At 45.9% G+C, this 25,317-nt stretch overlaps 1 protein-coding gene across 1 annotated transcript; it reads left to right on the top strand.

The window, feature by feature from the left end:
- Positions 1–563: 563 nt before the first annotated feature.
- On the top strand, positions 564–24,906 carry ypel2b (yippee-like 2b). The gene is made up of 5 exons (XM_085795443.1): positions 564–965; positions 6,927–7,158; positions 7,938–7,981; positions 8,465–8,573; positions 22,130–24,906. Exons 2-5 carry the CDS (start codon positions 7,042–7,044, stop codon positions 22,217–22,219), a joined length of 360 nt encoding a protein of 119 aa, XP_085651569.1. The 5' UTR covers positions 564–965; positions 6,927–7,041; the 3' UTR covers positions 22,220–24,906.
- Positions 24,907–25,317: the final 411 nt, after the last annotated feature.

The following is a 25,317-nucleotide window of genomic DNA, read 5'->3' as shown; positions in this document are numbered from 1 at the left end:
GGATTCCCCGGATATTATTGGCTTCTCTCTGTCGCCCTCCACCAATAAGCGTGGTGTTGCTATGCCTGATCAGTTTTCTGATTGGCTGACGCAGCTGTCAGTAATTTATCAAGTCAACGACCAGTGGTTTTTTTTTTTGTAACCAAAGATCGTCAACTCTGCTCTCAAGATGGTTCACGGTCACGGCCTCCGGAGTGCGCGACCTGTCCTGCATACGGTTAATAATTATAGATATTTAATACCTCACTACGAACAGTTAAGTGGTCTACTTAAATGCTTCCTCTAATATGCTGTGAAAAAGCTGGGTCATAATGAATAACAATTAATGGGATCATTTTTAATGAGACAAAGTCGTTTCACTAGGCTATCTTACAGCAATTTGAAAAATGGTGTCATAGTAAATAGTCACAACTGTGTGTCCATTGAAAAAAACAAACACTACAATCAAATTCACTGCCATGTTCATTTCTTTACCAAACTATGTAGGCTAATAGGCCTAAAGAAACGTGTTAAACTTAGCAGGACTTTTACTGAGCATGCGCAGAATGGTCACTGGACTATTTTACAGCTACACACCAGAACAGGTTACAGACGTTGCGAACTAAGCTGCTAAAAGTCTACGTGCAACATCAAGACAGAGACTGACTGGCCTTTTTACAACAAAAGAATACCATTCTTATTTCATTGCGGTTTTCCTGCGAACCCGGAAGTGTGAGGGAGTGAGTCCTCTCGCTCCGGCTGGCTCTGTCCGCACTCTCTGTCTCTGCCTCCTCTAAACTCTGCTGGGCATCGCTGCGCGTCAAAACATTGCGTCTCTGCAAGACTTGCCAGGGCCGGAGAGAAGAGGAAATTTGCCTGGGAAGGAATGCGAAACGAGGTTTAGGATTGGCACTGCCACGAGGAAAAACGAGGAGGTGCGACATTTTCTAGGCTACGTGGAGATCGTTTTTTTCTTCCCTTCAAAGGTAAAAATGATTTCCTCTGCGTTTTATTTCCACTGTGCTGCATCTACTGTTACGCACTGTTTTGATATTGCTGAAGATTGTCATGTACTTATGTTCAGTGTGTTCAATACTTTTTTCTTTTTCTTTTCACTGAGGCAACTTTTAACAAAGACAGCAGGTACACATGCTGTAAAATGACAACAAAGAGGAAGTTGTTATTTTGTGTGCAGCTGACACGCATTATATTATTGTCATAACTCCTCTTGATGAGTGGACTGGTGTTTTGGAAGTGTATGGGATGCAGAAGTGTACTCTGCATTGGGCCTTCTGTGTCTAGTGGTTATTATTAGGACGCATGCTGTTTGTGGTAGCAGTCCTGCACGTATGCGCCATCACCCGCGTGCACGCGCACGACTGTCATTGTGCACGTCAGCAGTGATCGATGCGGGTTATCATATAATGCACGCTCATGTGATCACAAACTCTGACGGCAGCCACCTGATCCTCATCGATCTGCCCAAAGACATCGTTGACGCTAAAGCTCTTCCAAAGCGGGCGGTGTGCGCGCGCGCGTGCTCGTGAGGGTGCGCGTGTGTGAGCATTGCTGAGCCAAGGCATCCCCGCCATCTGTGCTCCGTGTGGTGGCTGAAGTTTTGCCCCAGATAAAGTGCGCCACTGCCTGTGGCATGATTCATCCCAATAATCACACACACACACACACACACACACACACACACACACACACACACACACCGGCTCTGGCCCTTAAACCTGCAAGTTCTCTTCTGCTTGTTGATGTGTTACACTTGGATGATGTGACACCCTCACTCTGCCATTCTGTACAAGTCAATTACAGGTTGGCCAGCTGGTGGAAATACTGCAACAACGCAACACACACACACACGCACACACACAAACAAATCTAGGCTACTAAACAAAATCTATGTGAGCACATGTAGACAGTTCAAGACCAGACACTCTAATCAAGTCACAACCTTTCCTATCTTTGCTATCTGTTTTCCTTTGCGGAGTTTGCATGCACACATTTATTGATCATGTGAGGGATCAATACACAGTGATCGAAGACAGGAGTTGCAGGCCTTGAAAGGTGATCCTTTACCGACCGGACTTATAGATGTAAACAAAAGTTGTGTACAATGTGCTGTGCCAGCAAAATCTTTCTTTTTTTGTTGTTGTTGCATCATCTACTTTGTTTTTGTTGCTTTTTATGACACTGTTAACATTTGTGAGCCTCTCAGAAATTCTTTAGAGATGAACCCAACACATCAATTAGGAATCAAGTATAAACACAATGAGCAAGCAAGATAGTGTTTTTTTTCTTTTTAGCCTTTTTTCAAGGCTGTAAAACACAGCAACATTAACCAGACACACACACCTGGGATGCAGGAGCATCGTGTCATCAGTGAGATTTGATATGAGGGAGGAGGCAGAGAAGAGATTTTTCCTCCTCTAGTCAGTGATGTCATCCTGCTGTATGCTGTTGGCCTCGGTGTAACACTGAATGAAGATCACGCTGAAAGTACATCAAGTACAGAAATTGTCGGCGCAGCTCGTGGGCTGAGTAGGACACACAGCTCATCCAGTGCCGAAGGAGATACACGCTGCTTCTTCTTCCCTCTGTCTTTCTCTGTTCATTAAGCAAACTCCATGTCCCTGTCTGACTCTCATCTTTCCCCTCTCACATCTCTCTTCTTCCCCTCTGTCTTTCTCCCGCTCTCAATTCACTCATTGTCAGGAGCAGCATCGGCAGCGGCAGCATCAGTGCATTACATAACAAAGGTTTTTTTTTGTTGTGATACAACTGGTGAGATGCATGGCACGTAGCCTTTTGTGATGACACCCAGAAATGACCAGAATGCACAGCTCCGGTGACCTCAAGTGACCTGCAGCAGGACTGATGAATAGCCAGAGTGACACAGAAAATGAAAAGTACAAATATTCTGAGAGGCATTGAGACAGAAGGAGAAAAGACACAGACAGGCTGATGGAGAGATAAAGCAGCAGAAGATGAATAAACACCAAAGACTGAGGTTATGTAGACAGTTTTTGCCCCGGCTTGTCGGTTTTGACAATATTTTCTGCTGCGGGAGCCCGTCTGCATCTCTGCGATCAGTTTCTGTCGTCGTCCGATCAGTTATGCTATCTGTTCTTCTGTCAAAGAGCTTTTTTTTTCAGTGCAAAGCTCTACATCAGCAGTTTACAACGTGTCAGCAACATCCTTGTTCCTACAAACAATGTTGCCTTGCAAAAATGATTTTCAAGCATGTCCTCCCACCAAGATGAGTGTTGTCCTGTTCTGGGAAACTATCTGATGTTGATAGACTTATTGTCTCTACAGCTACCCAGTTCCTCATTTCTGTGTTGTTACTATGTCATTAGTGTCTGTATATAAGACAAAACCCTATAAACATTTGTCCACAGTCAGTCAGTCTGTCAGTCGTGTTGTACAGTCTCAAAGAAATATTATGGCCAAATCAGCGTCAGTCATGGCTGATAAATCAGCAACATCCCTTTAAGGCTTAAACTAACCTCTATTATCATTATCTACTAACTTGCCAGCTTTCATAATTACTGAATCAGAAAAGACTGCATAGAATAAATTAAACATAAACACCATAAAATACTTAAATGAAATGAAATATAGAGTTACCAGAACCTAAGGTTTTTCTTGCAATGTCTCATTTGCTCGACCAACAGCCACAAACCTATTAAAGATCTGATGAAAACAGCAAACACAGACAGACAGACAGACAGACTAGTGGTACAGACATGTAAACTTTAGTGGTTAAGTCCCCTCCCCTCCCATCGTCCTGTCGACTAAAACCCCTCTGTATTAGAATAAATATTTTTAATCACATGAGTAAGAAGTATTGTTGTCCATCTAAAGCGGCTGACATACACTAGCACTCTGTTGTTTGTAATGAAGAGATTCTTCAGAGTGACTGCAGATAATACACACAGAGAGGACTCCACATGGATTATGTATGACCAATGAGAAGATGCGTAACACGTGCAATACTATAATCCTGAGCTGCTGTTGAATGTCGCTCCGTTTAAAGGTACAGTGGCGCATCAGGCGATGAACTATGTTAACATGCTGACAGTTAACTGTAACAACATCCCAACGACACTGCACATCGTTGGAAACATCTCATTAGTGTCATCTGGCTTCATCTGTGATGGATGTTACGTTTAGGTTTTCAACGTTCAGCCTGTCTTGTCTTGTCCCAAACACAGCAGTAGAGGCTTAAACAAAGCTTAAATTTAATGTAATTAAATTCTAATTAAAAAGCTTATGCTCTTAGATTAGGCTACCTACAGTACCTAAGACTAATCACTTAGCTGTGATCAGACGATTTATTGATAATCTCTAACCTATCAAATGCAGGAAAATAGTGAAAAATGTCCTTTGCTATTTCTTGAAATTCAATGTGAGGTCTTCAAATGTCTTGTCCGGTCTGAACAACAGCACAAAATCTAAATATGTTCAGTTTGCAGTGATATAAAACACATTATTTTTTTCTTTTTTTAAATCCTCACAATTGAGCAGCTTGAACCAAAAGAGATTAATTTAATGCATTTAAGCTAATCAATGAACTGACTAATGGGCTCAGTTTAAATGATATTCTTGTAATATAACATCACACAAATATAAATAAAGTATTAAGGAGTTTTTGGAAGCTTCTTGGTGTTTGGAATAGATATGACTGGATGCTGCACAAACTTCTTCCTTGTCCTCAGTCCTGAGATGACCGAGAGGATCAAACATGCTTTGGGTTAAACATCAGTCTGTATATTTGTGTGTGTGTGTGTGTGTCAGGGGTCAGCTCTGACAACTGTACTGAGCGTGTCTTTGTGCTCCAGTCCCACGCCGCTGGCATCGAGTCAGAGGAGAGAAAACAAGGGCACATCTCACTGCCTTATTTATATCCAACAGTCCTTCCCATCAGCACTGGAGCCTTTATCAGCCTCCGTCCGACACTAAAAACAATCATATTGCAGAGCTGTAAAGTAAAGAGGCCACTCTCCCTCTCTGTCCCCCCCTCTCTGTTGTTTGTCCTGAACTCACAGACGCCTCCTGCTCCCATTCAGTATTTTTTTAGTTTTTCCAGATGGTTCAGTAAAGACAGACAGGAAGAGGGGGAGACAGAATGGGACAACATGGTGTATTGTGTAGGTGATGAAACAACCTATAAAGGTTTAAACTGAATTTTTATGTAGAAAGCCATTGTCTTGCAAACTATAAAGATGGGTTATTTAGTTAGTAATGCCATGTTATAGGAGTTGAAATAGACAGGTAGACAGGTGAGGCTCCTCAACAACTTTAAGAAAAGTGCTACATGGGGATAAACTAGATTATATCATGTGACTGCTATAGTATGTTGAACAGAAAATCATAATTAAAGTTGCATTAAGCAATAAAACCTCAAAGACCACAAGTGCCATACAAGGTAGAGAGCACAGGCCTCTAACCTTTCAGTCTCTCTGGTACAGTTCAGTCAAAAAACACTCCTGTCCTCCTGGCCCCAAGCCTCTGGGATGGGTTCCCAGGCCAGCTTGCTAATCTTCTCAGTCACCAGGGCATACCAGCAGAAGTATTTTAGGGGCTCGGTCTATTTGGATATCATGGAGAGAGAGCATAGCACGATCCTCACAGTTGTGCTAGGCTAAGCAGATTATCTCTGCAGCCTCATAGACTTAAACACAGAATGTGAGCTAGCTCTGCATGCCTGGCTGTGTGCACTGAGAACGGAGACGACAACTGCACAAGATTCTGCATCGCCAATTTATGATAGCTTTGATTTTCAGCCAGTACTTTTATTGATTCATTGATGAACTGCTACATTTTCAACAGTCTGCTGTGAACTGACACAGTGGTACTTACCTTTCCAAAATGCCAACATGGTGAAGTTTAGCAGGTATAATATTTTAAAGAGACCCTGAGGAGTTTGCTTTTGGTTATAAAAGGGTCTCATATTAATGTGGATGAATCTACATTACCCATCATTTTGTCTTTATAGTTATTTTGATATTATTATTTAGTGGTCGACTCGCCCAGCATTTCCTAGTTTCGGTTTCACGGACACTGCCCGGCTGGTCATGGGAATAACACTGCCAGATCGCAGTTTATGGTCGGAACTACGACAGTATCTGATCGTCTTCGAACCACCGACTTCCATTCTTGATTAATGAAAACATTCTTGGCAAATGTTTTTGCTTTCGTCCGTCTTGCGCCGGTCCAAGAATTTCACCATGCGCGCGGAGGCTCATGGGAAATGTAGTGTGAAAACACTTCGCTTTCCGAAACTCCTTGTAGTCCCTTTAAGCTAAATACCAGTATTGGATATATTTTGACCAGGTGTTTGCACTAAAACAAATGTCATGGAAATTCATTCAGTAGGCTAGTTGTTGAGTTGTTTCAGTTTGAGCCAAAGTTGTGGCCCAACTGACTGACTAACCGTCCTTCCCTAGAGATAATGGCTCTCTAGGGTAAATGGGAAATGGCTTGAACGAAGCAATGAAAGCAAAAATAGAACCAAGCAAAAAAAGTTGTTCCACATTTGTCTGTCCCTGCCTTGGACACCCATAATGTTCTCTTGACCAACTGGGACTAATACCTGACGATGTGTTGGGAAACCTGTACAATGTTTGAATGAAAGTCCTGCAGCAGACTTCCATCAGTGTCTCCATCTTGAAAGTTAAAAGGTGAAATCAGTGATTCAGTCTGGGACGCAGGCTCATTAATAATGCACGGTGTCTCATCATATCATAGCTTTTAAGAGTCTCACAGATGCAGGCAGGTTGGAGAATTCTCTAAATCCACAGAGCAGACTGTAATCCCATCAGCAATTAGCAGTATACACCTGTGGCTGGGTTTGCAACACCAGCTTAAGGAAGCAGCTGTTACACAACCATGTAACCATTAGCTGCTGTGTCATCCTCCTCCTCCTCTGTGCACAGGTGTTCGCCTCCCGACCCACCGCCCACCACGGCCCTCACCTGCGTGTTGCGGTGCTTCCCTTGTGAGCCGACCTGGGCTGGCAGTCCCTTCTTGCACCGCCCGCCAACTCCGCCCATGGTCAGAATGACGCGCTCCAAGACCTTCCAGGCGTACCTGCCGAGCTGCCACCGAACCTACAGTTGCATCCACTGCCGAGCTCACCTGGCCAACCACGACGAGCTCATCTCCAAGGTAACGACGGCGCACAACAACACCACTCTGCTCCAGTGACTTGTCTCATCTTACCAACAGCGGTTGTCCCTGGAAACCATTGGGACAGCATTTCAAGCAGCTAATTACACAGTCGGATGATTTTTACTTTAAGTTTTGATTTATAATGGGCAAAGATTTACTTTGAAAGCACACAGTTTATCATAATGTACTTGTCTCTTTCGATTAATTTAATGTATTTAGTATAAAATGGTATAGAGTAGTAAAAAAGACAAAATTTGTTGAAGGATCAAAAGAGGGAGAACAGATGAACTATGAAAACAAACAACAGACTGAACACCTGTATGTGTGTATCAGCTGTAGCCACACTATTGCCTGTGCATGGATTATGTTATAAGCTGGTTAGTGAATTGGATTATGAATGCACTATCACTTTTTCCACATGCAATAGTGAAAACATACTCATGTGCGCACAACATCCTTCAGTCGATTATAAGACGACTGCTCAAAATATATCTGGTTAATGTGTCTTTACAATACCACTTTTTATGTAGAATTTTATCCTGCATTATTAGTGGTAAAGCTACTCATGCATATGACAACTATGATCAGTTAACACTAGCATATGGGCTGTAAAAGGAGACTACACACAAATTTAAAGTAGAAATTAAAATAGATTTTGTGTACATGTTTTAAAATAAGAACCTCTGTTAAAGTAAACACTGTCTTGATTGGACATGTGGGTGCTTATTTGACTTAAAGGCGAGAGTCCTGAAGCTTTTTCCAATCTGTCTCCGCAGTCGTTCCAGGGCAGCCAGGGCAGAGCCTATCTGTTCAACTCAGTGTGAGTATCTGTCCACCAAGACCAAACATCTCCTGCTGCATTTCAGCCTAAATGTTTAGAGGTGGTTTTGCTGGTGACTTTATGTGATAGCAAAACATGCTGGACACACTTGAGAGACATGATCCAACATGCTCGGGGCTTACAAAATAGGTTTTAGAGTACGTAGAAGGTGTGTTGTTTTTGAAGCTCCAGTGTAGATGGAGCCAGCATGTGCCTCGGAGCGATGTCATTATCAGCTGAATTGAGTGTGAAAATGAGGCTGTTTGAATCTATGCTCTGCAGCCTGGTGCCCCATCACTGTGCACTGTGTGAGTGGGTGTGAGGCAGTGAGTCACTCTGATCACATCATACTGTACATGCAACTGAACAACTTGAGCCACTTTCGCATGTCTGTATTTTTTAACTTTTTTTTTTTTTTTTTTAACCGCTTGTGTCTCCTTCCTCTCTTCTTTCCTCCCCACGCGCTGATTTTCCCTTACTCAGGGTGAACGTTGGGTGTGGCCCTGCAGAGGAGAGAGTTTTGCTCACAGGCCTGCATGCTGTGGCAGATATCTACTGTGAGAACTGCAAGACGACCCTGGGCTGGAAATACGTAAGTGTCCTTGGTTGATCTGATGCACAGCATCACAAACTGCATCTAAGGTTAGAGGATGATAAGCTGGGAGATTGCTATTATAGCACCTCCTAATTTTATTTGCACCCTAATTATGTTTGGACCTGCTCTTCTCTCAGGGTCAATGCAGTGGTGCAGCTGTGGGTTGCATTATTTATTAGAAAGACCTCTCAGAGCAGATGGAGACAAGAAAAAAAGGCCTAAATTTGTCTTGTGATGAGTTTTTGTACATTTTGGAGAAGTGAAAAACATCTTGATCGCGACTCAGTTCTATTGTAATGGTGCTGTTATAGTATGGTTAATTTTCATAACAACTGTGGTAGTTGTCAATTAAACCCATACACACTGTCAGTATGGCTGGTTCTCAACAAAGTGTTAAAATAATGTCGACAGCCTCACCGTGTAGCTCTGGCCGATATCACAGCTATATTTACAGTCAAAGTCGCTGCAGAGCTGTGATATAGCATGTCAAAACACACAAGCACCATGTATTTAGTACAGATGGTATTTTAGGCCCATGCAAGGGTGAACTAAACAAGGTCTCCATGTTAGCTGTCTACATATCAACAGAGCTGAGCATGTGCAGCTGTCACTGGTGAGGCCTGTCAACATGGAGGTGAGAGTTGACGTTATATACTGTAGGGCACGTGACTGTATCCTTAAAGGGTTAACTCATACACACACAGTATCCGTGTTGTTTGACTTCTGAGAAGGCTCCATTGACCGGCACTTGTTGCTTAACCTCTGACCGATACATTCATGCTACGTGTCCAGCCTTAAACATGGATCTTTAACCTCTCCACCTATAAATAACTGTTTTCCTTATGGTGGCTGGCAAACACCTGGTAAACCAGTTTCACAAGTGGCTATTTTTCCGGTTGGTTTCTATTCCTGTCAGGACCCCACAAGGCAAAGAAAACAGAGATCACATATTATGCGCACACTCACAAACATTAAATAAGACTTAAAGCAATACTTACCGATCTGGCATTTCACTCAGCACAGCACAAACATTTGAAAATCAACAGCTCCACCTCCCTCACAAGTCCCACCCACCTCTCCCTCCTGCTGCACCTCCACGAGCCCCCTCCCTCCCTGCGGCATGCGTTGGCATGGCAACGGTAAACAGAACAGGAACGCGAGTGAAACGGGAACAACATAAACAAACACAACACCGGAGTTTTAAACCGTATAAACGGACTGAGTGATGATGACTGATGAGTTTTATAATAAACTGTTGTTAGCCTACTGCTACTGGAGACGCAGGGGAAGTGATTGTTACAGATTACAGTTCTCAACGAGCCGGGCTGACGGCCGGACCAGCGCCACCTGATGCGCTGGTTCAGGCCGAAAATAAATCCAGACCGAGCCGAGTCAAGCCGCGCCGGTCCGGAGTTCAACCGGGTCCGGACCGTGGAGAACTCACAGAGCTAACAGTAGCCTAGCCCCCTAGCCGTTAGCACTGGATGCTTTATAGACACATGTGACTTCCTGTGTTTACGTATCACTCGGGGCTGCTCACTATAACGTTACAATATCAGACATGAAACTCCGCGACCAGCTGCGGCTGCAGTTATTGGTCTTTTAAAAAACTATTTACGTCACCCATTGGTTTTGGGGAGTCGTTTTTGTGACTCAAATATGGCGGCCTGAACAGCGCCATGTTGGATTGGCCGGCCGAGAACCCGCCCACTGGCCTCGAAGCAGCTGTCCACGGAGCTGCTCGGACCTGTCACTCAACGTTTCCGCGCCCTAATTGGCCAGAATTTTAACCTAATAACAGTAAAACGGTAGAGTAAAAAAAAAATTCACCCACCTCAGAGTGTGTGCGGGGGTAGAAACTATCGATTGAGACGAAAAAAACGTTCTGACACCAGGCTTTTAACATGTTTACTGAGGATGTAAAGTCGGCGATTTTAACATGGGGGTCTATGGGGAATGCTCCCTTCTGACACCAGCCCCCAGAGGAATCCGAGGGGATTGCAGTTTTTTGAACGCGGAAGTGAGCTTCACTTCTCAGACCGACAACTGCCCCCTTGGTTGTGACTCTAGTCTCCTCTGCTCATGTCCTGCTACTGCTCTGTCAATAAGCATTCTTCCTGGTCGGGAGGGGGGAGAGGAGGTGAGGGGTGCACAAAGTGATTACAGGTTCGGTCGCTCGTCAAATCTTATTAATCGGACCGAATAATATTATTGGTCAGACTTTTCTCAGAATTATATGAGAATGAAAAAATGATGAGTTTTTAACCCTGTTGGGTTTCTCTTACATTTTAATGTATCATCAGATTATTAATAGCATTTTAACTTAGACAAAGAAATGTGCAAAAGTTCCAGAAAGGTAAGTATTGCTTTAATGGAGAGCTGCCATTAATATCAATTTCAGCACCCGTCAAAGTTCTTTTGAGAGACTTGACCTACTGCACTTCTACACTAAGAAATCTGATAACGTGTGTCTGCAGCTCTGAACCAAAATAGCTGAAGACAAAACAAGGCACAGACGCTTCACAGTTTTAGAACATTTGTATCGACCTACTGTGTGATGCAGAGGCTTACAGAGAATGAGTGGGTTTTGAGGAAACACAGAGTCGTTAATGGGCTTGGAGAGTAAGCAGAAATTGTTATTTTGTGCCATTTCTATAGCTTTGATTTGCTACCAAGTTAGATTTGTTATAATCCAAAATGAATAAAGGAGGAAACAACCTTCAACAGGAGCTTTGTCAAAATAATGTTCATATATGAATTTTAAAAAGGAATGAGCTTTATGCACAGCTCTACTACTTCCTGAAATAAGCCAGCTCGCTTATTTCCTGTCTTTTTCCTGTATTGGACCAATTGATTAATCCAGGTGTGTCTGACCTCACAACAGTGGTCAGGCACACCTGGATTAATCAGTTTGTCCAATAATGTAAGATGTAACAGTTTAACATTAAAATTGATTAGTTAACTATTTAGAGAGATTTCATGTCTACAGCCACGACACCACCTGATCTTAAATGTGGCTTAGGCCTAGTGTTATACTAATGTTAGTATGTTGGCTAAGAAGCTTATAATGACAACTAACATAGTGAAGTTTAATATTAACTCTTTCACTGCCAAAGACGAGTTATCTCGTCTTAGCCAAGTGGCAACCCTCCGTGACGTCACCCATTGGTTTGTGAAGGGCCGTTTGTGAAGCCCGGAGATTGGCTTTCAGGGCGCCGCCATTTTTGATTTTTGGAGCCAGAAGAAACCATATTTGGACGAGGGGGCGGAGCCAAGGAGGTCGAGGGGCGGGTCGGACCCGTGTCTCCGAGGCTGCTAATTTACCCAGCAACACCAGCTAACTGCCGAGCGGCTACGCCGATGATCGGCTGCTGCAGCTCCGACCTGTCGACCACGTTACAGCATTCACCCAGCTATTAGCTATTATTTTACATTCCTATTATATATATTTTTTGCAGGTTACCAACATGATGATGTACTGGAAATTCAGCTAATACAATACAAGCTTGTCTTTTGACAGTATGGCTCACCTTTACATCATCCACAGCTCATAAAACGTTTTCAATGCTGTGAAATGCTGAAATTACTAGTGCAGTTTAAACATGAAATTAATTTATTTACTAAGATTTGGTTTACTGATTTTTAATGGGCCTTTACAGTAACATTAACACCACGACACACTGCTGTAATCAATGATAAATTCAGGAAAAAACTTTCCAGGACTATTTCTATGTATGCTTTCACTACACACAAGAAAAATACAAATGTTTAATCTTGTTACCCTCCTTGAAATAATAAAGCATCCAGAGATGAATATCAGAGCTTGTGCTTTCCTGATGTGTCTTGTCAACTAATCTATGATACTGAAAACAATAATTCACCAAAGTGTCACATTACATTGACCATGAGGTTATGGTAAATATGTAAAAGAAATACTACAATTTAATCACAGTAACTTTCTTTATTATTACATTTTCAATGATAACAATCATCGACTGAATAAAACATTTGTATTAACTGGAATGAAAATAGCTGCTTCCAAATCTTCACTGTCAATTTTAAGTTCATCCTAAAAAGTGTGAGGTCAAATGTGGACATGGAATAATAAACAAACAGTTGGTCTGTTCTCTGGTTTCATCATCATCACAGCTCCACAACTTCACATGATGTCCTCCTTCTGTTGGCACCGGTCACTCAGTTCTCACTGTGGCTCCTTAGAATCACAGTAAAACACAAGAACTTAAATTAAAACATGGCAGGTGCGTGACTGTCTGCTTCAATTAGACATTTGTGTGTGAATTTACAGCAGTAAATGACAAACCCCCACCTCTATATATTGTATTTATCAGTACAGTATGACACCAGCAAGCCTGGGGGCTTTGCAGCTTGTAGACCGATCCTACCGATCACTGTTCTGCCAACATGACGCCTTGGTCGTTAAATATTAAACCGGATTTATCCCGGTCCGGTAAAAGTCGGAGACGAGCTAACGGTTAGCATGGCTAACACGGAGCTAACACGGAGCTAACGGCCAGCTAACGTTAGCTGTGTGACTCGATTATTCACATTAACTATAAATGAACTTGTCTTGGACGGTAACAGTCTCATGTTCTCCGGTCAGAACACACAGGAGAACACACGGGAAAGTAATCAGTGGTCTTCTGGAATATACAACAAATTAAATATAATTTTTATGCGTTCAGAAAAAGAAAAAAATACTCACCGAACCGTGATATCAGCTCCCTCCGGGTCTGTTAGCACCGTCGGACAAGGTGAAACGAAAACTGGCTGAAATTAATTAACTGCCAGCACTGCACCTGTGCTGTCTATCATCCACACATATCGACAAAATATCAGAAATTAAATTAAAACTGACTGAACACAATACGCAAACGACGGGAGGTCCCCTCCGGTGTTAATCCTCGGTGTCTGATCCACTGTATCTGACCTGTGACGTCTCAGTCATCAGGCTGTCAATCATATTCCGTGCTGGAAGGTGATTGGTCAGTTATACCAACCAGGAAGGACTAATATCTAAATAATTAGAGATTTTTTTTCAGAAGGACCACCAGGTCATATTTAAGGATGATAAACTTTAGCTGTTTAGACCGTTATCAGTTGAGAAAAAAAATTATTGAGCGAGTATTTCATGATTGAAAATGAATGGGAGTGGATTGGAACCAGGGCTTTCTGCAGCCACCCCCTGCAGGATGCGGCTGGGATTGCACGTAAAGTCACTTCCGCATAGGCTTCACTTTTCAGACCGGAAGTCTACGTCCATTTTTTTTTACAGTCTATGGTCTTAGCGAATCCAAGCGTAGTCTGCCAAAGACGAGATAACTCGTCTTAGCGTTTTTTTAATGGCAACGCCATGTTGAATGTCTTGCCCTACTCCTCTGTGAAGATCAGATTTGTATCATCAAAATAAAGTGCAGAAAAACACATTTGGATTGAGAGATATAAAAAATATAGCGTGTTTTTCCCCCCTCGCGGAGCGGTGCGGGTGTCTGACTGCAGCGGCGCCGCTCCGTGACACTCTGGCCGCCGGTGAGAGCTTAGGGGGCGGCGGCAGGGCTCATGGCGGCTCGGCAGCTCGTCGAAGCTCCGTGATACAAAGCACAAACGTTAGTAACAACAACCCCGTTGATCGCTCGTCGTTAGTCGTCAAGAGCGTTTGGAAAGTCGCCAGATTTTGCGAGAAATCACTCAGATAGCAGCTTGAAAATCCCGCGATCTAGTGTGGATGAGGAGCGGACGGCGCCGGCGAACGTGACGAGAGCTAAAGATGGTGGGAGTGTCTTGTGAGCGTAGACTGTCTGTGGCTGAGTTCAGGGGGCACGTCAGCCAGAGCTGTAGGCTGTGCGTAGATGTGTGTGTGTAGATGTGTGTGTGAGACAGAGAGAGTGAGTGAGACCGCTGCCTGCTGACCAGAGGAAGCTGGATCTGATCTAAAGCGCCGTGTTTCGGCTACAAAAACCTGTCGAACTGATCCGCGCAGGCGCGCGCACACACACACAAACACACACACACGCACGCACACGTACATGCACACGCACACGTCACGTACGCACACACACTAAAAAAAAGGAAAGAAAAAGTTGTAACTCAAAGAAAAGAAAAAAAGAGGCTGCAGTAGTGTGTGTCAGTAGCTAAATGTTTTGTCTTTTGTCATCAAAAGTCATTTGTCAGTGTTGATTTAGTTGTTGTTTACAAGAGAACAACTGTACAGATGTTGAGGCGTCACTAAAGCAAAATATAAAGGAGCCAATTGTACTGGTTCACCTGAAAATGACGGCAGACACAAAAACCTCCTTTTCTCAAGATTTTGGTGCCAAAATGGCATTATTCAACCGCCAATTTCACAAGACTGGACATTTTTTTTTGCTGGAAACTAGAGACCGTCATCTTTCATTTGATGGGTTGAATGTGTATGTAGTAACAGTACATAATATATGGTGGGTCTACGGAAATCAGTCAAAAAGCTGGAAAATGCCTGGCAAGCTGGAGGAAGCTGCTGTGAGAATGGCTGGCAGTCAAAGAGTTAATATTAATTGTTTGTTTGTATGTATTGTTGTTAGCTGTTTTTTGCTATTTAGCATGAAAAACAATAGTTAAGGTGCATAATTTTAGTTAGAAAAACATCTTAGGAACTGGGCTTTCATGCTTTTCAAATGATTGACATTTTGCAGTCAGAATATAAGGAAAAAGTAATAAATAAAAAGGGTGAAAATGTACAATTATGGTGTAAAATGGCATTTTTCTCCTTAATAGTAGGGGTGCACCGAATGGCATTTTTTGGCCGAAGCCGAATACCGAATAAAATCAAAACGCTTGGCCGAATAACCGAATAATACCGAATACCGAAAGTGGTTATAAAGTTTTTAAATAAAATATTTTTTTAAACTTAATTTTCAAAGAAAGTAAATGTTTATTGACTATTCTGACAGTTTTTGAATATTCCAGTTGCCGTTGCTCATCAAAAAAGCACAAGAAGTTAAATAAAGTTTTTCATTTATATCGGCCCATTGTGAGTGCTGAAAGATCTATGCAAGTACATTCCAAAAAAACCCAAGTGTCTTTTCAAACAGTGGTTTCTAACCTTTCTTGGTCAGATTTTTTTTAATTCATCAATTAGGCTGCTAGACATTTCAGGCGACCTCATTTGAATTTCAGGCAACCCCACGTGGGGTCCCGACCCCAAGGTTGGGAAACACTGTTTTAAAAGACGTCGGCCACGGACGGAGTTGGCGACATGCTGGGACGAGGAACTTTCGTTTTAACTGCTGCAGCCGTCTCTCCCTTTCTTAGCCTACTCAGCATGTTGTTGTTTGGTTTTTAAATGATTAATTCCTACAGGAACGGTCCCTCACTCAGCCCTCTCAGTGGCCGTGTCTCCGCTGCGAGAGGACGCACCGGGCTCTTGGAGCGACGTGCAACGGTGCGCGCGGTCGCTGTGCAGCTTCCCCCCCACTGCTCTTGTTGCTGTTGTTTTTCTAACTGTGCGTTCACACCAAAAGCTTCCAAAGCGTCAAAAACGCTCGAGGCTGGGCGTCAGACAAGACAGCTCCCAAAACGGCAAATATTTTCAGCCGCTTTGGCCGCTCGTCACGTGACTGACGTCAAAGTTCATTCGCGCTGGTCATTGGGAGACGAAATACAAAAAAAAGAAGAAAAAAAGGCAGCCGACGAACATCTCTATTCTGACAGGCTGCCGCCGGTTGCCGCTTAACCGCGTCATAGCTCATTACCCTAAAGTTAAACCTGGCTCAACTTCTCATCTGGTGACGCTTTGGACGCTTTGGAAGCGCGGCGACGCCTGTTGACGCTCTGGACGCTCAGTGTCGCCGGGCGCTCATTGAAAATGAATTGACTTCCGGCGTTTTTGACGCTTTGGAAGCTTTTGGTGTGAACGTACAGTAACAGTAGGAGTTGTAGTGTACGGCTGTACGCCGGGTTAGAGTCATGACGGCATGACGTCAGCCATAAACGTAATGTGTGACGTGTGTTCTAGAAGTCACCTGAAAACAAGCTATAATAAAAGCACGGAGTTAGCACACAGTCGTTGTCAGCGCCTTCTTAAACATAACATTGGCGACAAGGATGGAGCTTCCACATTCACCTTTGCCTCAGTTCCTCGCTCTGCCTGGTGAGCCACCGATCCCGTGGTCCCGCTGGTATGAGTCGTTTGAGACGTTTGTAGCGGCCATGGGTCTCACCGACGCTCCTGAAGCTAGGCTAAGAGCCATGCTAATCCACAGCCTGGGCAACGAGGGACAGCGCATCTTCTGGACTCTCGGACCCGCGCCGGAATACACGGACTGTGTCACCGTGCTGGAGAGACATTTCGCCGCGCCACAGAGCGTCGTGGTCCGGCGGATTATCTTCCGTCAACGCCGACAGCGGCCGGGTGAGTCGGTTCATCAGTACGTCACCGACCTCCGGTGTTTGGCCAGCCTCTGTCAGTTCGGCTTGTTAGAAGAGGAGATGATTCGAGATCAGCTAGCAGAGCACACAGTTAACCCTAAGCTACGTGAGAAACTGTTCACGGCACCGGACGACCTGCCGCTATCAAAGGCGGTGGAAATAGCCTTCCAGCTTGAGTCGGCTGCTCAGTTAGCATCGTGGCTAGCGGCGTCAAGCCCGACGCCCCCGCTCACCGCCGCCTTGGCACAGACAGTGGCCCCGTCTGCTCAACCCTCTTTCGACCTCGAGGTAAACGTCGCGGGACGCCAGGGGGCTACAGGACGCCGGCCATGTGGAAATTGTGGCTCTTCCTCCCACCTCTCCCGCGCATCAGTGTGTCCAGCCATGGGGCAGAGGTGCCAGCGCTGCGGTAAGCTAAACCACTTCGCCAAAGTGTGCCGCTCCGCACCTGCCTCCACAAACCCCCAACCCCGCTCACCCTGCCCGCCAAGCCCGACCACCATCCACTCTGTGGGCTCCAATGCCAAGCCATTCACCTGGTGCACGGTGGAGCTAGATGGAGTATGCCTACCACTGTTGCTGGACACTGCTGCCTCCAGATCTCTGCTCAACGAGTCCACAGTCCGGCGGCTCTTTCCCCAACAGGCGATCAGGGCGGACGCAGAGGAGCTGTATGGCTATGGACACACTAAAATCGGCATGGTGGGCACTGCCACTTTCTCTGTCCGCTACGGCTCCAGGGCCCTCCCAGCATTCACCTTTCAGGTGTCCCGCCATGGCGCCAACCTCCTGGGGTTCGATTTGTTCTGCGCCCTGGGCTTTTCTATCACAGACAACATGGGTGCCACCATACTGACAGTGTCCACACCCTGGCAACACCGCTGGCCGTCACTTTTCGCCGGGCTGGGCTGCCTTACCGCCTTCAACCACCAGCCACTCATTGACCTGGCTATGCCCCCAGTCATCCAACCTTTACGCCGGCTGCCCCTCGCCCTACGAGATGACGTCACGGCCGAGTTGCAGAAACTGCTGGACGCCGGCATCATTGAGCGAGTTGATGCCTCGCCCTGGATCTCTAACCTGGTGGTGGCGAAGAAGAAGTCAGGTGGCCTGCGCCCCTGCGTGGATCTCAGGCAGGTAAATAGGGCAGTGATCCCAGATAAATACCCACTGCCTACGGTGGAGGAGCTGTCCGCTAAGTTTTATGGCTCAACAGTCTTCTCCAAGCTCGACCTCCGCCAAGGCTATCTACAGGTCCCTTTACATCCTGGCAGTCGCAACCTCACTGCTTTTGTGACCCACATGGGGGTTTTTCGGTACACCCGCATGCCCTTCGGCCTGAGCTCTGCCCCAAGCTGCTTCCAGAAAATCATGGCCACCATCTTTGCAACCATCCCAGGTGTGGTTGTATACCTCGACGACATCGTGGTTCACGGGGTGACGTCAGCCACACACGACGAGCGCCTTTCCAGGGTGCTCGACGCCCTCAGCAGCCACAACCTCACGTTGAATGGGGAGAAGTGCATCTTCGCAGCGTCTGCCATTGAATTTGTGGGGTTTCGCCTGACGAGCGACGGTCTGAGCCCGCTCCACTCAAATGTCGATGCTGTCCTGCGCCTACCTGAGCCCTCCTGCCCCGCCCAGCTATCCTCATTCCTGGGGATGACAGCCTATTACCTGCGCTTTCTTCCCCACTACTCTGAGACTACTACACCACTGCGCGCCCTTCTCAAGCAGGACGCACCCTGGGCTTGGACCCCCGCATGCCGTGCCGCTGTTCGCCGCCTCAAGTCCCAGCTCACCTCTCCGCCGGTGCTTGCCCACTTTGACCTGCTGAGTCCTACGCTCGTGACCTGTGACGCCTCCAACACAGCAGTCGGCGCCGTCCTGTCCCAACTCCAGCAAGGGGTCGAGCTGCCAGTGGCGTTTGCTTCGAGATCTCTCACTCCGACTGAGCGCAAGTACTCGGTGGGGGAAAGGGAAGCGCTGGCCTGCGTCTGGGCCTGTGAACGTTGGCACATGTACCTGTACGGGCGGCACTTCACCCTGCGGACGGACCACCAGGCCCTCACCGCCCTACTGGCCACAACTGGATCTGGCCACAAGTCGCTGCGCCTTTATCGGTGGTCTGAGAGGCTGCAGGCGTACAACTTCACCACACAGTTTACCCCTGGCAGAGAGAATGTCGTGGCAGATCTGCTCTCCAGAGCCACGCCCGGTTCTGTGCCTGACACCGTCCAGGACCCCTCCGAGCCAGAACTGATCCTCATGCTGCACTCGCCCCTCCAAGCAGCCGTTTCTTTGCAGGAGCTCCAGGCTGCTTCCGAACAGGACCCTGTGTTCGCCCAGCTCCGCACGTTTATCCAAGAGGGCTGGCCCGCTAGAGTCTCGGATGAACTGGTGCCCTTCCACCGCGTCAAGGGCGAGCTCTCTTGCTGGAATGATGTCTGCGTCGCACGGGGATTGTGTACAGTGGTTCCCAGTAACTTGCGTGCGCGCGTCCTGACCATGATGCATGAAGGTCACCTGGGCGTTGTGAAGGTTAAGCAGCGCTGCAGGGGCTCCGTCTGGTGGCCGGGCATCGACAGAGACGTGGAGGTGATGGTGAAGGACTGTACAGCCTGCCTCACCAGCGGTAAGACTGGTCTGCCCCCGCCTCCGCCTTTACAGCCCCTGCCGTGGCCACAAACACCGTGGACCCACATTCAGCTGGATATCTGCGGCGAGCTCCACGGCGTCCCCCAGCTTTCTGCTGGTCGCCTACGATCTCCACTCCAAATGGCCTGAGGTCCTTCCCGCCGGTTCCGTCACCACCAAGGTGGTTACTGATTTCCTCTCCTCCCTGTTTGCACGCTGGGGCGTTCCAGACTAGCCTGACTCTCGCCAGACCCTTGTAGTTCCGCGAAGCTACGCTGAGCTCCACACAAGGGTCTGGGACTGCTCCATAGGCGATTAATTTCAGAAGGCGGGGCCTTGTAAAAAAATCTTGTATGTGATTGGATAAACCACTTGTCCGTTATCTTGAATGACGTGCTACTTCAACCACTCACTGCGAGCCGCCATTGTTGTTTGCATGGTTGTTTGACTCAAACAGTCGCTTCAGCGCTACGTCACACCTCAGAAAGTCCCGCCCGGCGATCCTGATTGGTTCATTATTTTTTGCTCCGGGGAAGAAGTTTGCATTGGCCTCGGGTCCAGACCCTTGTGTGAAGCTGAGCGTAGCGCCTCTGGTGGAGCTTTGCGGAACTACAAGGGTCTGGCGAGAGCCAGGCTAGTTCCAGACACCATCACCACCGATAACGGGCCCCAGTTCATCTCGGCCGACTTCGCTTCCTTCACGGAGGGGAGAGGAATCAAGCACATTAGAACAGCCTTCTACCACCCACAGGCTAACGGCGGCGTGGAGAGGTTCAACCAGACACTCAAGAACGGGCTCAGAGCACATCTGGCAGACAGCTTCCCGTTTCCATCGGCACTGCAGAGTACTCTGCTCCACTACAGAGCAACACCACACACAACGACGGGCAGTTCTCCAGCCCTCTTGATGTTGGGACGTGAACTGCAGCTTCCCCTGGATCGTCTGCGCCCTACAACAGGGAACCCTTCAGCAGCGGCACCGTCCTTGAGGAACAGGGTGGCAGAGCAGCAACGGCGTATGAAGCAGCGGTTTGACAGAGGACATCGAGCGAGATTCCCTGCACTCACAGTGTCGGACTGGGTGCGGATTCGTCGTCCCAGTCGGTCCCACAAACTGCTCTCGTTCTGGTCCGCACCACAGCAGATCACAGCACAGCTGGGGCCGGCTACCTTCCGCCTGGCTGACGGGTCGCGTTGGCATGCTAACCGCCTTAGGAAGATGGTGCCGCCATCGGACTCTGAGCAGGCCGCTGCAATCGAGCAGCGTCATGCGGATGCTGACTGGGACGTTCCGGAGGTACAGCCTGAGGCATGGCCGGAGGCCCCGGCTGCACACCCGCCTGAGCCAGATGCACTGGCTGAACCACTGGCTCGGGCTGCGCCCAGCTCGGGCCCATCAGAGGCCATCCTACCTCAAAGACTACATTACAGACTTTTGAAGTTTAGCTAGTGCATAGCCTGTCATGTGGCAGAATAACTCACAGGGCTATGCAGGCAAACCGGTAGTCTACCCGGTTTTGTCAGCCAGGTTGATTTGTTAAAAGAATGTTCTGCTGTACTGGTTCGAGTTATTAAAAGGGGGGGTGGTAAATGTAGTGTACGGCTCTACGCCGGGTTAGAGTCATGACGGCATGACGTCAGCCATAAACGTAACGTATGACGTGTGTTCTAGAAGTCACCTGAAAACAAGCTATAATAAAAGCACGGAGTTAGCACACAGTCGTTGTCAGCGCCTTCTTAAACATAACAGGAGTCACCTACTAATAAAGCTCCATGGGGTTTAAGCTGCCGTTTCCATCGTCGCGCGATCGCGTATTTATCAGACTTTTTTTTTTTTTAAAATATTCGGCCTTGCTTTGCGCTCATTCCACCGAAGGCCGAATGTTGCTTTTTTTGCAATATTCGGCCGAATATATTCGGTTACCGAATAATCGGTGCACCCCTACTTAATAGAGCAACACTTAGTGAAGCTATTTAGCGTCAGTGTAGTTCAGACTCTTGCTCTGGCATTTCTTTTGAATCCTATTCATATTTTCCACAGGAATTTTGGATTACACACCTGACAGTGGAAATAGACATTAGAGCCTGTAAAATAATAGCACACCATGTCAGTGGTAGCAGTCGCAAGGCTCAAACCTGTGGCCTTTGTTTTTGGTTTTCTTTTTCTATGGCAGATTTTCAGTGGCTAGAGACACATCCCTGCCAATGTAAGGTGTAACGATCCAGTCTGGTCAGGTTTGATTCTGCAGGCTCCTCTGCAGTATTTGTGACTGATGGTTATATAACCAGCTTCCAAAGAGCCAGGAGCAGAGACAGGCCAGAATTGAGTCAAGGATTGAAAAGACTGTCCGGAGCAAGTTTTTTTTTTATTCTGCTTGTGTCATTCCTTTACTACCCTACTCTCTGTTTGTCTTCTTATTACTGTCTGTGCATCTGTCATTTCAATTAAACGCTGTGTCTCTCTGTCTCCTGTCCTCTGCCACACCCTGCAGGAACATGCCTTTGAGAGCAGTCAGAAATATAAAGAGGGCAAGTTCATCATCGAGCTGGCTCACATGATCAAGGACAACGGCTGGGACTGAGGGACAAGGAACCGGGACATGACCGCAGCTGTGGATGGGAGGGGGGTGACGGGGTGGCTGGATGGATGGACAAATGGACTGAAGACAAAGGGGGGAGGGGGGAGGAGGCATGGTGGGTCATGTGTGGTGGGTGAGTGTGTGACTTTGGTTTGGCTGATTTACTATTAACCTCTGTAACTCTGCCCATCCCTCCCTACCACACCTCTTGATGTAAACACACACACACAAACACAAACACACAAAACACATCAAGGTCCCCAGACATCCCAGCTTGACAGAGAGACAGACTAGGCAGGCTTGTGCGCAGCTAGCAGGACTAGGTGACTGGCCAGCAATAAAAAGGCAAGATGTCTCATTTTCACGTTTTTTATATTAAAAAAAAAAAACTGAAACATGATAACTCTTAAAAAAAGGTGATAATGTTCCCCGTGTACCTGCCAGGAGATATCTTCATTGTGTGAAGTCATGCACCTTCTCTAACAATAATGTTGAAAAACCAGTTGTCGACGGGTAAATCAGTAGAAATCTAGCCAGAAGGAGCCCATGTGGCCCAGCCGGACGGTGTTCACTGGCCTTGGGTAAAGAGCTGATGGACCTTCTCTCTGTCCAGAGCGTGAATGAGATGACCTAAGATGATTATAGCAAATCCAGCTGACCGAGGCCATGCCAGCTGGGCCAGTGATGAGGCCTGGCGCTGAGGCTTGGCACGGAGGCCCGAGCACATGGACGTTGGGTTGTGGCAGAGGGGGTGTGCGGGGTTGTGCGTGGGCTGCTCACTCAACATGATGGGGAGGGGAAAATCCTGATCCAGTTATGCAGTGGCTTTAATGGCTCCTGGCTGGGATCCACTCCATGTCTTGCCAGTGATGTAGTTCAGGACGAGAAGGGTGGCCCGAGAGTGGAAGAGATACAGACGGACAACCACCGGCTTGTCCTAAAACCTTGCAGGAATTTGCTCTTGCAGCAGCAAAGCAGCTCTCCTGGGTTTTATTCATCCTTCGATACACATCCTTCGAATCGTGTAATGTGATCTGCTGATCCGCCCCATGTGTGTCTGGTGTCGGGAGACACATCGCTGTGTCCACCTTTGTTTCTTGGGCAGGTAGAATTGCAGATGTATAGAACACAACATAAGCTTGTCTCAGGTGAGCTAATTAAGCAGGGACTCCCAGAGGTTAGCAAGCACAGTGAGTATCTGTGTGCTGTTGTATGGGCAAAGGTGATAAAGCTCTGTCAGCTAATGATCAGTCAGATCAACACAACCCCTTGCTCTCATGCAAATAACAGACCCCCATATAGTTTGATTAAAGGAAACAAATGGCCAGCACATGACTGGTTTCATAGGCCAAGGGAAAATGCAAATAGGAAAAAAAAACAAACACTAAAAGTAAGTTATTATTTACCTTTACTGAAGGTACAATGTACATACACGAGCACAGAGGTGTGCACTGTTGATGAATATGTATAAAGGTGATACCTATCACTCTCTTTCAGTCTGGGATGACTGCTGTTTAACTGCTGTTACAATGAACTTCACTAACTGACCTGCACAAAACATTATAACAAACCTACCGGGCAACATTATGAAGCAATGCATTAAATAGATCCATTTAATTATTCTTATCTTAAGTTTTGACCCAGTTTTTACATAATTTTTCTGATTGTTTTCCCCTCCTTGGTTATCTTACTAAATAGTTCTCATGCATCATGGGCCTGTGATTTAAGCCACCTGGGTAATATGTGAGAAAACATTAGTGAGAAACATTGCTCGGGTACCTCGATGCTAACTTTTCTTTGCTAAATCCAGGATCCCTCTAAATGTGCTGAATGTGCTATTCTCTGATGGAAATGTGTTACTGTATTTTCAAATGAGAGCATCCATTGCAGCTGCCTCCACCCTGTGGAACATTAATGCATGCATGATCTAAAACTAAAAGAGTTTTGTGACCAGTTTTGTGCTTGGTCCTCATCATGTTTTTGTGAAAAAAAATGTGTGGAGTTGCACTGAAACCTTGTGCTGTAACACAACATCTTATCAGTTGCATCCCAGTCCGTTCCTGCTGTGAGATCCATCTGCAAAGGCACAGAAGCACTAAATGTGATCCTAGACGTTGCCCTGTATAATATGGTGAGCCCTGATCAAAACTCAAACCTAAACAGATAACTGTCGTTCTTCAGTAACACTCAGCAGCTCAGTCGGACGCTGTGACATTAAACCCAGCACAACCAAAGAACCCACCCATCAACAATAAGTTGACCAAACAAAAGATTTTGCTTGGACAAAGTGTTGCAAAACTAGGGGGTGTGTGCATAGCTGAAAGCCAAGGTTGTGGATAGCCTTTCTCTGTGATATATATAATGCATTATGATTTTGTAAACAAAAGATCTTAATATATAAATATATTCTATTTACTGTATTCACCATGAGGATTACCATTCATGTCAACCTCCGTGTTACAGACTGTAAATAGTGTTAATGTATTGTGTTTTATCTATGATCTATACGATGAATGAATGAATATGATTTAGGTCATGTCATGCTTTCTCTCTGGTACCCCACATTGGCTGTACGATACTACTTTTTTACTGAAAATGTTTCAATTTTAATGTCTTTTGTAAAGGAGGATGCTGATGTTGACTATATATCATTGGATCTTCATCTAATAAAAAGCACCTTGATATCTGTATGGAACATCGTGTTTGCATCTTTAACCTCATCAATCTCGCATCCATCTTTTGTTAGGGCCTCCTAAATGTCTAATGTGTCAAACATTTTCAGTCTCAACACAAATACAGGATGACCATTGGGGTTATTTATAGACTGAAGTTTAAAGTTATTTAAAACACACGCATAAAGCAAAAAAATAAAAATAAAACGTGTTCTTTCTTTCCAACTAATGAGCTACATTATTAAATTAATCCTTAATTAAATACATTTTTAGTACATAATTTAAAAGTAGCTTAAGTACTGCAGGGATATGAGTGCTGATGTAAGTGACCATACTGTAAGCTAATGGCCTGTCTAGACAAATCTGGTCTAGTCCACAGATTGTGTCTTTTACTGTTCATGACTTGGAGTGTTGTTGTTTTTTACTTCA

The sequence above is a fragment of the Trachurus japonicus genome, chromosome 13 (genome assembly GCF_045865225.1).
Source record: "Trachurus japonicus isolate A0001 chromosome 13, Traja_1.0".
In the NCBI taxonomy this organism is placed as follows: domain Eukaryota; kingdom Metazoa; phylum Chordata; class Actinopteri; order Carangiformes; family Carangidae; genus Trachurus; species Trachurus japonicus.
The sequence above is the reverse complement of the archived record's forward strand: the minus strand, read 5'-3'. Positions and strand labels throughout refer to the sequence as shown.